This window comes from Vulpes vulpes, chromosome 5 (genome assembly GCF_048418805.1).
Source record: "Vulpes vulpes isolate BD-2025 chromosome 5, VulVul3, whole genome shotgun sequence".
In the NCBI taxonomy this organism is placed as follows: domain Eukaryota; kingdom Metazoa; phylum Chordata; class Mammalia; order Carnivora; family Canidae; genus Vulpes; species Vulpes vulpes.
Window position 1 is genome coordinate 138,581,618 of NC_132784.1, and position 16,106 is coordinate 138,597,723.

At 63.0% G+C, this 16,106-nt stretch overlaps 1 protein-coding gene across 8 annotated transcripts in view; it reads left to right on the top strand.

Moving 5' to 3' along the window:
- The window catches only part of GRB10 (growth factor receptor bound protein 10), a 153,506-nt gene extending 138,167 nt beyond the window's left edge, over positions 1-15,339 (top strand). For all 8 annotated transcript variants that reach the window (XM_072760100.1, XM_072760104.1, XM_072760102.1 and 5 more), the window contains 7 exons: positions 1,397-1,495; positions 7,674-7,751; positions 8,300-8,416; positions 9,222-9,288; positions 9,447-9,534; positions 13,030-13,123; positions 14,892-15,339. In XM_072760100.1, the coding sequence (XP_072616201.1) occupies positions 1,397-1,495; positions 7,674-7,751; positions 8,300-8,416; positions 9,222-9,288; positions 9,447-9,534; positions 13,030-13,123; positions 14,892-15,038 (690 nt within the window). In that variant the 3' untranslated portion in view covers positions 15,039-15,339. The remainder of the gene's footprint in view (positions 1-1,396; positions 1,496-7,673; positions 7,752-8,299; positions 8,417-9,221; positions 9,289-9,446; positions 9,535-13,029; positions 13,124-14,891) is intronic.
- The last annotated feature ends 767 nt before the right edge of the window (positions 15,340-16,106 follow it).

Consider the following 16,106-nt stretch of genomic DNA (forward strand, 5'->3'; position numbering starts at 1 on the left):
CGCACATGCATGTGAGAGCACGGGCTCACGTGCTCATATTTCCACCCATGCACACACACACACCTGCATGAATGCACAGTGTGCACATATACATGTACACATGTGTACACAGGCACACACCTACATGGACACACGGTCTGCACACAAGCATATGCATATATGCACATAGACACACCTGCATGAACACGTGTGCACACATGTGTGCACACACACACCTGTATGGACACACAGTGTGCACACATACATATGCACACATGTACACAGGCACCTGCATGAATACAAAGTGTGCACACATACATATGCACATTTGCATGCACGCACACACCTGCACGGACATGCATGTGCACACATACATATGCACGTGTGTACGTGCACACACCTACATGAACACATGTGCAGACATATACATGTGTGCACATGCACATACCTGCTTGGACACACATGTGCACCATGTGCATGCATGCACATGTCTGCGTGAACCCACACATGTAGACATATACACACCTGTACACATGGACACACCTTCATGGACACAGTGTGCACACATACATATGCACATTTGCATGCACGCACACCCGTGCATGTGTACACACGTCCTCCCCTGGTGAGGCTGCGGTGAGGCCGGCCGTCGTCATGGTGGATGCCGTTTACGGCAGAGTGACCACGCGCAGGGGCCCCCACCAAGGGTTCTCCCTGCATCCTCTCACTGCATCTTCGCCGGTGCTCATAGGTGGGAGCTGAAGCAGCCCCACTGCTCGCATCCAGCCACCAGTGAGTGTGCTTGGGGCCCCCAGCTGTGCTGACTCCTGAGCCCGGGCTCCCTACTGGCCCACTCCTGCCACGGTTCTCCCGTCATGAGCTAAACGCTGCCTCTGCCTGGGGCAGCTCCGTCCCTCCTCAGTGCATCTGGGACTGTGGCCCCCACCCAGCCCAGGCTGCTTGCCCCCCAGCCCCCTTCTCTGGGGTGACACTGGCCTCATTCTCTGGGCCTTCCTCACGTTCCATCTTGGGGCCACTGAGATCCACTGCAGAGCCAAGCCCCTCCAAGCCCTGCGGGCCCTTCCTCAGCTGCCACCAGCTTCCTGGGAGGCGACCAGACATGTTTTCTCCCATTCTCTGGGCCCGGCTCTCCGGTTGAATCCAGCTTTCCCTGCACAGACCTGCGCACCCGTGTCCCTGACGCACGTACTGCCTTGCCCTGTGAGGGTTGTGTCCCCTGTTGGAAGCTGGCCGAGCGCTCATGCCGACGCCCGCCCGTGGGCAGGCTGGCCCGTGCCGGGCGGAGGAGGCGCCCTCTGGCCTCAGCCCGCTGCTTGTCTGGCTGGCTGGTGCCCTGACACGGGCGTGGGTTGCGTTCACCGAGGCGCACTCATTAGGTCCTCTCTTACCCCCGTAGCCAAACAAAGTCAGGAACGAGACGAAAGAGCTGCGGCTGCTGTGTGCCGAAGACGAGCAGGGGAGGACGTGCTGGATGACGGCGTGCAGGCTGCTCAAGGTACGCGCGTGCGCCCGGTGCGTGTCTTCCTTCGCCGCGAGCCCTCCCGATGCCCGGCCAGCCCCGGGCGCCCCCACGACTTCCCAAACGGGCCTCAGACCTTTCTCACGGAGGCCTCCCGTTGGAAAGACCAGAACCGGCTCCCAGCCTTGGCTCCTGACGTTCGGAGGCGGGATGGGATGCGGGCCACACCCCTGCTTTGCCCACTGGATGCCGGAGCACCCCGGCCGGTAGAGACAGCCCGGCTGGGCGTGACCAGGGTCCCCAGGGGCCTGGGAGCGGGGGGCCTGCACCCGTTGCGAGCCGGTGGCCTAGAGAGATAGGAATAGAGAGGCCTGACGGGGAGACGGGGAGACGGGGATAGTTCATCAGGACGGTTGGTCATTTCCGAGACTGAGCATCAGGCTCTCGGCCTCCCGAAAAGCCCGGCCCCCGAGGGAACGCGCCCCGCCGTGCAGCTTGCCCAACTGCCCGAGGGACGCAGCGCCCCCGACAGCGCGCTCTTACAGGAACCCCGGGCGGGGCGGGGCCCTCGTCACTGCCGCGGTGGCTTCGTGCGGCTCTGCAGCAGAGGCGAAGCGTGTCCCGGGACAACACACCTCACTGCGTCCCCACAAAACGTCCCTTTGTGCACTCACATGTCCCGCGTGTCTGCAGCTCCCTAAGGTCGTGCAAGCTGGTGGACAGGGGGACTGTCACGGGGTCTGGAGGAGAGGCTGGCTCGGTCCGCTGTGGCCGACCTGTGCAAGGGGGCTCGGGATCTCTCTGTGAAACCCCAGCCTGTGCCCAAGCTCTCAGCCGGGCAGGGAGTCGGCACGGAGCCACTTGGAGAAACGGGTGAGCTGAGGGAGGCGCAGCTCACGACCCCTGGGAGACCCCGGGGGACATAAGCTCCAAGGCTGGGCGTCCTGCAAACGCCTGTTCCCCAGAACCGTGTCTTGTTTTATTTTTGCTTCCGATAAGACGAAGAGGGGTTACGTGGAACGTGTCATTGTTTCCGAATCGGAGCGGCGACGTCAGTGCTGGTAGAGGGCGTTGCAGACGGAGGCGCCCCCCTTTCCGAGCCAGCTCGGTGTCCCGGGACAGCCTTGGGAGGCGCGGCCCTCGGTCACGCAGAGAACCGGGGTCTCTCTAGCGAGCTGTGGGGAGCTTTCCAGGGCGTTGATTAAGAATCAACGTGCGAAGTGCCACCTTCGTTGTCGGGATAAGGAAAGGAGAAGTGGAAATACACCCGTGCGTTTGCCGGTGTGATGGGAGCGTTCGGGAGGCTGCTGGTGGGCACAGCGGGCACGGCCCCGGGAACCGGGGCAGAGGTGGAGGGAAGCCCTGGACATCTGCTGGGGTTCTGTGATTTTTTTTTTAATCTACGGATATATAGGCTATTTTGGGAAAAGCAGGAAAGTGGGTGGACACACACGTGTGACGCTGGAGGTTAGGTGCTTGGGGGTAACACGCAGTACGTCCCGACGGTGAGCTCGGCCTCTTGGCTTCCTGCATGAGGAAGCAGGGCCAGTGGACGGGACAGAGGAGGACAGAGCAGGACTGTCCCCGGACGCCGGCATAACGACCAGGCCCGGGGAGGGAAGTGCGTAGGCCGAGCAGCGACCGAAATACCCGGTGTGATGATCAGCGCCTGGGGTGGGCGTGTCCCGTGGGGCACTAGCATTTGGGAGCACTTGCTGTGAGCCGGGCTCCGCGCTACTTCACACCCGCAACCCCCATCCCCCATCCCCCACCGCAGCTGGGTGACGTCCACGCTGTCAGCATCCTCCCTGGGCCACGGCAGGTGCCACGGAAGCCGAGTTGCACCTCAACGGTTATGCACCGAGGTGTCCTGCCGCCACCCAGCAGGCCTCGTCCCACGTGACATCTCCTTACCTCGTTCCCCCTCCCTGTCCCATCTGAGAGCAGGCTGCGGGGTCAGAAGACCCAATCCTGTACCCGTAGGCTCTCGCCTGCGTCCCCACGTTACCGTCACCGTGGGGTGTATTTTTTTCAGGCGTCGGGGCTGTTTGACGCCACGGGGAACCTGATAAAGTGCCTCCTGTTCTCTCAAGCCGTGAGCAGTCTCCGGCCCTCCTCTGTCCAGCCCCCGACCAGCAGCCCCAGGGGCCTGACCAGGGGAAGTCCACCCGTCCACCCCCCCCCCCAGGCTTGCCCTGTGCCGGGTCGCGGCCTGGACATCACCTTGCCTGGCGCCCCCGAAGTCCTCTCAGGGAGCCCGACGCCCGGAACGTAATAGATGCTTGGGAAAACTGGGCCGAATGACGGCGGGAACCAACCCAAACTCCATGTGTTCTTTCTTCGTGGAAGCCACCTTTCCCTCTCGTCTGCGGGGTGTACTGGGCAAGCCTGGCAGTGACCCGGGGCCGGCAGGGTCGGCAGGTGGCAGCTTGGACCTCAGAGAGTCTGGGTCTCGGGCCTCCAGGGCTCCCGGGCTGGGGAGACGTTGGACCTTTTCCCAGTTGCCCGGTCTTGTCTGTAGTAAGTGTTGGCAGGTCCCCTGAGCTCTGGCCCTCAGACTGCCCTGTTCCCCAGAGGGGGTCAGATGAGCGCGTCCTCAACCTGGTGGAAGCAGAAGACACCCAGAGGGTCCTTGGTCCCTGCCCCAGCCGCTGCCCGGGTGTATCCCAGAGGCCCTCCTGCCTGGCGGGGGGTCTTGCAGTAGCCGTCCACGCCATGCTGGGACCCCGGGCCCTGTTGGAGAGGGACGACACCTCGAGAGCCAGCTGGGACCTCTCTGTGCCTCTAAGGCCGTCCCGGATGCTCGTCGGAGGAGCTTGAGCCCACCCAGGAGGAAACGGGCGTCGCTGCCCTCAGACAGGCTTAGGGGGTAAAGCCGGCAGGCAGTGGCTGCTGCTGATCCTCCCTCCGTCCTATTACGTGGTCTGTTAAATAATCCCACTGCCGTATGGGCCGTGGAGGGAGCTCTAACCTTGGCCGCTGTTCTCTGCAAGTTTCTGAAACTGCCGTAGAAATTCCGCCCCGAGAGAGAGGCTGGCCTCGTGAGTGCGGGTTTCGGGACCCCAGGCTGGCTGTAGACACGCAGCAGCACACGGTGCAGTTTGTGTCCATCAGGAGCAGGCGGCCCCAAGGACGCCCACGGCGCTCTGCTCCGAAGCCGTCGGAAAGTCCAGCCCTGCGCTGTCCCTCCCCGCCCCTGCCTGCACTCCCTGTGCTGGGTGACAGGCTTCCCAGCCACACCTGCGTCAACGGTGGGAACGGGACGAGGGGAATACGTCGAGGCCAGAAACGAAGGCACATAAAACCCGGTAATTTTTAAAACGGGAAGAGGAAACACCTGCCGTGCTTACCTACCTACCTGCTGTGGTATTTTCACATCAAAAGGAGCAATGTCCACCACAGCCACACTGTGGAAGGAGCCTCGGTGTCCATCGACAGATGATGGATAAAGAAGCTGTGGCCTAGGTATACAATGGAATATTCCTCAGCCATTAGAAATGACAAATACCCACCATTTGCTTCAACGTGGATGGACCTGGAGGGTATGATGCTGAGTGAAGTATGTCAATCGGAGAAGGACAAACAGTGTATGTTCTCATTCATTCAGGGAATATAAAAAATAGTGAAAGGGAATAAAGGGGCAAGGAGAAAAAAATGAGTGGGAAATATCAGAAAGGGAGACAGAACATGAGAGACTCCTAACTCTGGGAAACGAACTACGGGTGGTGGAAGGGGAGGAGGGCGGGGGGTGGGGGTGATTGGGTGACGGGCACTGAGGGGGGCACTTGACAGGATGAGCACTGGGTGTTATTCTGTATGTTGGCAAATTGAACACCAATAAAAAATAAATTTATATTTAAAAAAAAAGGAAATGTGTGCAAAAACAAAGGAAACCTTAAAGTTGGCTGGAAAATCCAGAAGGAAAAACTCAAGCACATTTAAAAGAAAAAAAAAAAAAATGAGTTTCTCCTAAGCTCCCAGGAACCTTTAAAAAAAATTTTTTTAAGATTATTTATTTATTTATTTATTTATTTATTTATTTATTTATGATAGACATAGAGAGGGGGGCAGGAGGAGGGAGAAGCAGGCTCCATGCTGCAAGCTGACGTGGGACTCGATCCTGGGACTCCAGGATTGCACCCTGGGCCAAAGGCAGGCGCTAAACCGCTGAGCCCCCCAGGATCTCTCCAGGAACCTTTAACCCATGCGCCACGTGGACTGTGACCACCCGTGGAACCAGCACGGCATGCAGAGGGGTTGGTGGCCGCCCTGGTGCTGTCCCTCAAGAACCAGCTCAGGCCTGGCCCCATAAGCGGAGACTTGCCCTCACCGTGCACACAGTTAGGGTTTCTTCTCTTAATTACCGGGTCACACTGCTGCTTGTCTGCACGTGGCCTGTCCGACTGCAGCTCCCTGAGGCAGCAGCGTGTCCTCTCCCGCGCTCTGCGTGCCTGGAGCTCAGCCTGGCAACATGCAAGGCCCCTTCTCTGGCCGTGACCCTAAGCCTTCATGCAGCCTTTGCCCAAGGACATGAACCTATATCCTATCTCACTTAAGAACGTAAAGGCTAAATGTTTAATTAAATTCCAAGAGAAAGGGGTCTGGGTGTTATTTCTGTTGTGCGTTCACCGCGCTAACGTCCCGTACGGGGAGGTGGTTTCCAGACACGGCACACGTCGACTTTGTGCAGCCGTGAGCTGCCGTCTCTGCAGTCCCTCCTGAGCCGTCACTCACGCTTCTCTGAGAAAAGCGTCCGAGACTGTCACGCTCAGGCAGGTGTGAACAGGAAACAGCACGTCGCCAAGAAGGGGGCAGGTGTTTCTCCGGCCAGACGTTCTTCTTTCCAAGCAACAGAGGAAGGTGTTGATTGGGCCATAAGTATTTCCTTAAAATCCACTCACCTAGAGTAAAAGGGAAAATAATATTACGTGATTTGTGCCAAGGTTGCGCGCAGAAGGTTAATAATCTAAAGAATCGTCAAGCACGTGTACCGATGACGCTCGCACTGTGACGGCTGGCGTAGTTATTTAAGTGAGAAAAAAACAAGAATTAATGATCACGGGACCACAAGAGAGAAGTGTCGGAAACATACAACTTCTTTAATAATTAAGGCAAAAGTAATATTTAAAGACGATCGTGCCCGTGAAACAGTTTTATACTGAAGACAAGCCAGTTAGGCAGCTCGCGGGGGGAGGAGGAGTCGCTGGTGAGTTCCTGGAGGGAGAGCGGTCCCGGGCGCTCCTGAGGCGGGTTGCGCCCGTGTGCGCGTGCCCGTGCCCGTGTGTGCACGCGGTTTCCCTTCCTGTTTCTTTGGCCTTAGCTCCATGACCTTTCCGATCTGTTGGAAGCGACGCTCGCGTCGTTGACTTAAGCCCGACATTTCCAACCCAGTCTCAGACGAAAATGCTTCCTCTCGTTGCTGTTTGTCGTGTTTGAATAATGACTCGATTCAGGCCACTTGCGCATGTGCGTGTGACGTGCAGTCTGCTCCCGTGAACACACGTGTACCCGTGTGCGTGCGTGTGCGTGTGATTAGCTCACAGCAGCATACGTGTTCCCATGGATCCTTCGGTCCTTGTCACCTGCAGCAGCGCTGCCTGCCCTGCGGTCCGGGGGCCCTCACGTTGCCGTGCGTACGTCCGTGTTCCCCAGCGGTGTTGGCGCGATTCTTCGGCCTGTCTGGGTCCTTGTGTCCAGGCCGCGCCTCTGACGAGCATCATGTAATCGTGTTTCCCCCTCTGACCATCGTCACGCTCTAATTGGAGTATTTGTGGGGAAGCACGCCCTTTGGTAGACGATTAATGACGTTTGTGCTTAAGCCTGACGTTTCCTACTTTTCCATGTGTCCCGCCAGCCTCTCTTCCTTTCCTACATTTTTTTTTAAAGACTGTGCTTATTGTCCAAGAGAGCGGGGCTAGAGGGAGACGGGCATGAGCAGAGGCTGAGGCCGAGGGAGAAGCAGACGCCCCCCTGAGCAGGGAGCCCGATGCAGGACTTGACCCCAGGACCCTGGGATCCCGACCTGAGCTGAAGGCAGACGCTTCACCCCCTGAGCCCCGCAGGCGGCCGTCGGGCAGGAGCGAGGCTGTGCGCCCGCGCGGGCGGCGGGGGTTCTGCTCCCCGTTCCGTACTCAGTGTGACGTTGCCACGCTCGTTCTGGGCCTGGGGGGCTCGGGGGCTCGGGCCCGTGGTTGACCCCGGCCTCCCCCTGCAGTACGGGATGCTGCTGTACCAGAACTACCGGATCCCGCCGCAGAGGAAGGCCTTGCTCCCGTCCTTCTCCACGCCCGTGGTGAGTACCCTTGCCGCGAGAAGCTCCAGGAGGCGCGTCCGTCCTGGGGTCACATCCTGCCCATCCTCGGGGCCCCCGCGTGCCCCTCACAGCCCTTGAGGGCGGAGCTCGTTGCCCTTGCCCGGCTCAGCCTTGGCACCGTGGGCGCCCGTGACCGTTGTGCTGGAGCCTTCCCCGGCCCGCTTCGAGTGGGGACTCCATGTCCTTGTTCCCCGGCAGACTCCACTGCCCGGAGGTGCAGGAGCCTGTGGTGCCCTCAAGCATGACCCTGAGCTCCGCAGGCCGGTTCCCGGCAGACGTCAGGTGCCCACAGGGAGGGTCCACCCGGCGCCCTGAACTGAGCCCTGAGGGAGGGACTTGGTGGCCGGTGAGGGCTGAGCTCCACAGCATTTCCACGTCTGTGGCGGGTGCTGGTGCAGGCTGGCGGCCTCATAGGTCCCCGCCATCCGGGCCCCGTGCCCCCCACGCCCTTGAGGGAGACCCACATTCCCGAGGGCCGCCCTGGCTGGACTCCTGTCATGGTAAGACCTTGGGGCCTCTCCTTCCAGCGCAGCGTGTCGGAGAACTCCCTCGTGGCCATGGATTTTTCTGGGCAAACGGGAAGAGTGATAGAGAACCCGGCAGAAGCCCAGAGCGCGGCCCTGGAGGAAGGCCACGCGTGGAGGGTAAGACCACGGCCAGCCTGGGACAGGCCCCTCGCGGTGGCACCCCCCACCGCCACTGGTCTCCCAGAAGAACGGCCCTGCAGGTGCACGGGGGACCCATGTCCAGCACCCATGTCCCCGGCGCCCACGTCCCTGCACCCATGTCCAGCACCCAAATCCCCATGCCCACATCCAGCACCCACATCCAACAAGCACCCACGTCCCCGTGCCCATGTCCAGCACCCATGTCCCCACACCCACATCCAGCACCCATGTCCTCAGCATCCACATCAGCACCCATGTTCCTACACACACATCCAGCACCCACATCCTCAGCGTCCACATCAGCACCCACGTCCAGCACCCACATCCCCGCGCCCACGTCCAGCAGCCACGTCCTCAGCGTCCTCAGCACCCACGTCCAGCACCCACATCCCTGCACCCATGTCCAGCACCCACGTCCCTGCGCCCACATCTAGCACCCACGTCCCCGCACCCATGTCCAGCACCCACGGCCCCCACTGACTCCCATGCAAGGTGTCCACACCGCAGCCCAGGACCGGGACCGGGCTCAGGCTCCCCGTGGGAGAGCACTTGCCTTCCCCGAGTGCTCAGCTGGGATTGCCGGGCAGGGTACCCCCCGCGAGGAGCCGGCACCTGGCTGCAGCCCCGGGATGGTCCAGATGCCCGGGCCTCTGCTGTACTCACAACTCTGGTCACACGGGCAGGGCTCAGGTGGCTTCATGGCCAAGGGCCCGGGACCCCCGTGCCAGGCGGGCATCCCTGGCGGGCGTCCCCAGCACTCACACAGGCATCTCCTCCGCAGAAACGAAGCACCCGGATGAACATCCTAGGCAGCCAAAGTCCCCTGCACCCGTCCACCCTGAGTACAGGTAAGTGCAGCAGCCGGCCCCGTCCTTTCCACGCGAGCAGGTGACCCGGGTTGCACCTGCTCCCAAGCTTCCCCAGACCCCCTGGGCCCAGTGCCCGGTGTGCCCGGAGGTGTGGCCGGGGGCCGCCCAGCCCTTCCCTCCTCCGTTCCCTCCCGCAGTGATCCACAGGACGCAGCACTGGTTTCACGGCAGGATCTCCAGGGAGGAGTCGCACCGCATCATCAAGCAGCAGGGCCTGGTGGACGGGTAAGGACGCGCCGCCCGGAGAGTGGCACCTGCTGCCTTGTGTCGCGCCGGACACGTGCTCTGGCTTCTTGGGGACCCGGGGGGGGGGCGTCGTCAGAGCCTCGATGTAAAGAGGACAATGTGGCTCCGGGTCACCGTGGAGCGAGGGGGCTCAGCTGGCGAGTGGTCCGGCGGGGACCGCGCCCGTCCTGTCCGTACCCCTTATGGCGCCAGCCGCGGCCGCTGTGTTGAATCCAGACGGACGCAGCACCAAGCCCGTTACTTTTCATCAGGCGGCTTTTCCTAGGAGGGACGACCCCAAACCTTGGTGGCGTCTGGCCGCAGAGTGAGTGAGTCCCCCCCGGGGCTGGCTCGGCCGCGGGCAGGTCGGCTTTGCTCCCGTGTCCAGCGGATGCGGTGGCTGTTGGCCACGGAGACGGGGCGACTGGACAGGTGTGCCCATGGCCAGCCTGGGACGCTCACCCGGGGCCGTGTCCGGGGTCCCAGGACTGAGAGCCGCCAACCCCGGGGCACATATCTCGGGGCCCGTATCCCATCGGCTGATGCTCCCCCCGTGGTCCTGCTCCCGGGGCTGTGGATGCAGACACGTGACGCGTGCGACTGAGTGGCTGTCACCGTGTCCTCTCGCGCCGCTGCCCACCGGCGGCGACTCTGCTTTTCCTGCCCCCATCTGTTAAAAGCTGAACTACGGAGATCCAGAATTTTACCCACGAGGCAGGAGGGTAGTGAGCCACCGCCGTGTGATCCTTGTCTGGTTGGGACAGTTTGCTAATTTTAGGTTTTCTCTGTCCCTTCCCATATTAAGGGCTCCTCCCTCCTCCCTGCTTCTCCTTCTGGAATATTTTAAAGTAAATCCCAGACATTCTGAACGTTCACCACTAAACGCAGCTGGCGCGTCTCTAAAACATGCTCTTGTCTGTGGACTCGACCACGAAATCATTGTCGCTCTTCCCGGGACAAGCAGGAATGCCGTAGTATCCTCTGAAGCCCGGTCTGGGTTCAAATTTCCCTAATTGCTGCAAAAAAAAAAAAAAGTCCATCACACGAGTTGGCTTGAAGGGGGACGGGCCCTGGCGTTCCCCTCCGCGTCCCCGTGTTGCTCGCACGTGGGGGCTGCTGAGGGAGTCGGCGAGCCGCCGGCCACACGGACTATCCAGCTCCTACGGGCGTCGGCGTTCAGAGCGGCCTTCTAGCAGCTTCCAGCCGCTCGGAGGAGCTGCTCCTTGTTTAAAGCACCGTCTCATGCTCTTAAGACTCGATGTGTTTCGGTCAAAACTTCCTGTTTTCGGTGCTCGTGCGAGAGGTCTTTGGCCCCCGGGACTTTCCCAGGTTGGCTCCTGAGTTCTTGGGCCCGACAGGAACGGTGTTGGGTTCCAGGTGGACGTTTCTCTTCGGGGCCTCGTTCCTTCTGGTGGGGAGCGCTGCCTGGACCCCGGGGACGGGGACGGGGTCGCGCGTGGGCAGAGGGTTCCCAGGGTCCCGTTGCTGCCGCCGGCCGGGGAGTCCACGGTGTTCGCTCTGTACCCCCTCCGTCTCCTCTCGCTCTGGAAACCTTCCCGAGGACGTCCTCGTCCGTGAGCACGTCCGCTCGGCTCCTTGTCGCTTCTGGGAGGCCCCCGTGCCGAGGTCCCTCCGCTGAGTCCGTTCGACTCGTTTCCTTGCGGGATCCTGAGGGCTCGTCCCAGCGGGTCGTGTCCAGGCACCAAGTTTAAAGCGTTTCCTCTCGCGGTTCTAACAGCTGAGACAGGGTCACTGGGGTTCCTGTGTCCCGCTCTGCTTTGGATTCTCATAAGTGGATCTGGCGTGTTTTCCACCCGGCGCGACGCTTCCCGTTAAACGACAGGAAACCCTCCCCTGGTTCTGAGGCGAGAGCAGTGGGGCAGGGCCGCCTCCGGGGGCTCCCGCCACCCCAGGGTCCCCGCGACAGGAGGCCGGGTCCCCAGGGCCGTTCCTCCTCCCGCGGCTCTCGGGTTAGACGGGGGCGTCTCTGCCCGTCGGGCCCCGTCGGAAGCACCGGGGCAGCGCTGCCCCTGCCGCCTCGAGGGCCCCCGAGCAGCCGCGCGGCCCCGGTCCGAGCTCGGCGTTTCCAGGCTGCCACAAGGACGCTTGAGGCTGTCGCTGCCTGTGCTGGCGGTGCCCAGACGCCATGGGCCGCAGCCTCCGGCCCCGCGGGCCCCTCCTCATCTGCCATCGGGGAGGCCGGCCTCTCCCCAAAGGTTGAGGCCTCGGGGGCGCCCGGGGGCTCGGGTCGTGGTCCCGGGGTCCTGGGGTCAGGTCCACGTCAGGCTCCCTGCTCCGTGGGGTCTGTTCTCCCTCTGCCCCAGCTTGTGCCCTCACTGTCGCACACGTGCACTCTCGCTCTCGCTCTCGCTCTCTCACTCTCGCTCGCTCTCATTCTCACTCTCTTACTCTCATGCTCTCTTGCTCTCTCTTGCTCTAAAAAATGAGGACGCGCACATCCATGTGGTTCTCACATCTAATGCACGTGCCTACGCTGGTGGTGCCAGTGGCTCTGATTGCATACTTCGTGGAAAAAAAAACAGCTTCTTAATTATAAGTACGTGGCTGTGGGCGCGTCTCCTGAGCCTCTGTCCTTCGTGGACGTTTGTCACAGCGACAGGCTGGTCGCTACTGAGCGTGCCTGGGTGCTCGGGGTCCAGCAAGGTCGGAGTGTGTGGAGGGGACATGGATGACCCGGGGCACGGCTGGGCGGGTAGCTGGTCCCTGGCACCTTGAGTGCTTGGTGCTGGCAGTTTGTCCCACGGGCAGTCACCGCCCCCCCGCCCTCGTGATGCACAGCTATTCGGGCGGTGACCGTGTGCAGCTGAACACGCTGCCTCTCGCCGGTTCTCTCTGCTGACGTGCATGCGCAGGGACCGGTCCTCCTTGACCGGCAGTAACCTGCAGTGGCTGCCATCCCATGTGGCCCATCCGCCCCAGTGTGTGTCTGGCTGCCCCCCTGCTCCAAGGGCCCCGCTCCTCCCTGAGCCAGCTCGCGGCCTGTGTGTGACCGCACACCACGCACACTCGGTTCCCTGTTCCAGCCTCCGGGTCATGGTCTCTCAGCACCAGCACTTAGGCCGATGCTGCCTCCTGGGGCACGACCCTGCACACGGTGGATGTCCTCACCTTGTGGCTCACACTGTTCTGGCTCTGGCGTGTCCTTCCTTGGAGAGCAGCCCTCAGAAACCAGGGTGCGGGCCACACGCTTGCTAACATGTCCTGAAGCGTCGTGGCCACGAGCCTCTTACTGCAGGGACGGGGAGATGTGCCAGTGGGTGTGTGTGCACGTGGCTGTGTGCAAGTGTGTGTGCACCTGAGTGTGTACAGGTGTGTGCACATGTTGTGTACAGGTGTGTGCACACATGTGCACGTGGGTGTGCATGCGTGTGTGGGTGCATGAGTGTGCAGGTATGTGGGGGCAGGTATGCAAATGTACATATCAGGTCAGGATTTTAAAAATGTGCCATCAGCTGATTTTTTTCCCGTCTCCAGGCTTTTCCTCCTCCGAGACAGCCAGAGCAATCCAAAGGCATTTGTGCTCACGCTGTGTCATCATCAGAAAATTAAAAATTTCCAGATTTTACCTGTAAGTATGGGTGACGTCTCACTGAGTCTTGTTGCTGTTTTCTGGGTTTGTCTGAACGCGGTTTCCAAGTCAGAAACTAAGAGGACCACCGAGGGGGGGTGGGGGGCTGAGTGGCAGGCGACACTGGAGGAGAAGCTTCCAGGAGCCCCTGGGGAGGCTGCTACTTTGACCTCGGGATGCCCTTTGCTGTTTTCCCTGGAAGTCAGTGGAAGCGGTGGCCAGCCTGGGGCCGCCTGCATTTGAGCTGGGCCACGCTTTGGCGGGGGGGGGCGGGGGGGTGCAGGTGGAGGGGAGCACAGGTGGGGGGGGCACATGTCCAGCAGGAGGAAGGGCCCACGGGGGGTGGGTAGGGGGTGGGTGCACGTCTAGCCGAGGGAGGTGCCCATGCCGAGGGAGCAGGGTCAAGGGGTGCACATCAGGGGCGCACGTCAGGGGGGAGTGGGGTCAGGGGATGCACGTCCGGGGGGGCCTATGCCAAGGGGGAGCAGGGTGGGGGGTGCACGTGGGGCACGCATAGTCAGGAAGACAGGATTCCTGCTGGGCGGGAGGTTGGCTCCTGGAATCCGAGGGGTCTGATTTCTGCTGGCGGGTCCCTGGTGCCCCAAGAAAGTGGTGGAAGGACAGTTGTGCAGCCCTGAGGTCCCCAAAGTCGAGTTGCATTGCTTCTTCCACTTGGTCCCTGGATCAGGAAACAGATTTTCCTTCGAATGTTTCTGAAAACCTCAGGACCGCCTAGGTGGGTCGGCACCTTTCGTGTCCCAGCGGCGCACGGGTGACCCTCCAGGCCCAGGGTTGCAGGGCTTGGATCCTGGTGGATCCCAGGGTCGGGTGGGCCCCGGCGTCTGCTGCCTGCACCCCTGCGGCTCGGGAGCAGGTCAGAGCCCACGGCCCACAGACCAAGCTCCCAGGTCCCAAGGGCGGTGGTGGCCCTGTGGCGTTCCCCGGTGGGCTGGCCCTCGGGGCACACGTGGGCACGGGTCCCGTGTGGAAGGCTCGGAGGAGGCCGTGCCCGGTTCCGTGGTGGTGTTTTTTTTTTTATTATTATTTTTATTTATTTATGATAGTCACACAGAGAGAGAGAGAGGCAGAGACACAGGCAGAGGGAGAAGCAGGCTCCATGCACCGGGAGCCCGATGTGGGATTCGATCCTGGGTCTCCAGGATCGCGCCCTGGGCCAAAGGCAGGCGCCAAACCGCTGCGCCACCCAGGGATCCCCGGTTCCGTGGTGTTGAACAGGGTGCTGCCTGGTTCCACTGGTGCCCAGCAGGTCGGGGTCCCCGGAGCCCCGCAGGGGCCGGCTGGGAGCTGCAGGTGCCCGGGGAGCGTTCCTGGTGCCCCCACGGCCGCCCCGCCCGGCGCAGAGGGGAGGGGAGGCGGTCGGCAGGGGGCTGGGGAGGGGCGCCCTGGGCGCAGACCTGGGGGCTGCCCCCCAGGGCCGAGCTTCTTGCCCGCCTGAGCTGCCCGCCACCACCCGACGCCTCTGACGGGCTCTCGCCCTCGTGGCCCCCGCCTCCTGGGAGTCCGGGCAGCGGAGCTGGCGCGGGAGCTGCAGGCCCGCGGGGGCTGGGCGGCCCCCGGGGCGGGGATGGGCGGGGATGGGCGGCCCCGCGGTCCCGGGTCGGCTCGGAGCTAGGCCACAGGCACCTGCTCCCTGGAGCTGCCGGAGCCCCTGAGCCCCGCGCTGCGCTGGAGACGGCGAAGGCCCCGGTTCGCGCCCCGCGCCCGCGGCTCCGGGGCCGCTAACGGGGCGTGTCCTGTGTCCCTCCAGTGCGAGGACGACGGGCAGATGTTCTTCAGCCTCGACGACGGCAACACCAAATTCTCGGACCTGATCCAGCTCGTTGACTTCTACCAGCTCAACAAGGGAGTCCTGCCCTGCAAGCTCAAGCACCACTGCATCCGCGTGGCCTTATGACCCACGGGCCGGGCCGCCGCCGGAGGAAGCTGACACTGGAGCGGGAGGGGCGGGCGCGGGCCGGGGGCGCGGGGTGCCCGGCCGGGGTCCCTCCCGCCGCCCTCCAGGGACTCGCCGCCCCGCCCCGCCCCGCCGCACCCCCCCCCCCCCCCGCCGGGAGGCGAACCCGCAAACCCGCGACGACCACGGTCGCCTTGGCCGGGCCGCGAGGGCCGAGAGCCGGAGACGAGGGATTGGAAACGAACTCTTCCCTGGAATAACCTTGACGATTAAAACTGATATGTTTACTTTTTTGTAGCGATCCCTTTTTGCACGTCTCCTTTGTTTCCGGCGCGGGCCGCGGCCCCCCAGGCGGTCCTGCAGCTCTCGGGGCGCTGGGCGCAGGGGCGGGGGGTCTCCGTGCGCTGGGGCGCAGGGTTGGGGCGCGGGGAGGGCGTGGGGTCTCCGTGCGCAGGGGCGGGGGGTCTCCGTGCGCTGGGGCGCAGGGTTGGGGCGGGGGGAGGGCGTGGGGTCTCCGTGCACAGGGGCGGGGGGGTCTCCGTGCGCTGGGGTGCAGGGTTGGGGCGGGGGGAGGGCGTGGGGTCTCTGTGCACAGGGGCGGGGGGGTCTCCGTGCGCTGGGGTGCAGGGTTGGGGCGGGGGGAGGGCGTGGGGTCTCCGTGCGCTGGGGTGCCGGGTTGGGGCGGGGGGAGGGCGTGGGGTCTCCGTGCACAGGGGCGGGGGGGTCTCCGTGCGCTGGGGTGCAGGGTTGGGGCGGGGGGAGGGCGTGGGGTCTCTGTGCACAGGGGCGGGGGGGTCTCCGTGCGCTGGGGTGCAGGGTTGGGGCGGGGGGAGGGCGTGGGGTCTCCGTGCACAGGGGCGGGGGGGTCTCCGTGCGCTGGGGTGCCGGGTTGGGGCGGGGGGAGGGCGTGGGGTCTCTGTGCACAGGGGCGGGGGGGTCTCCGTGCGCTGGGGTGCAGGGTTGGGGCGGGGGGAGGGCGTGGGGTCTCCGTGCGCTGGGGTGCAGGGGCGGGGGGGGTCTCCGTGCGCTGGGGTGCAGGGTTGGGGCGGGGGGAGAGCGTGGGGTCTC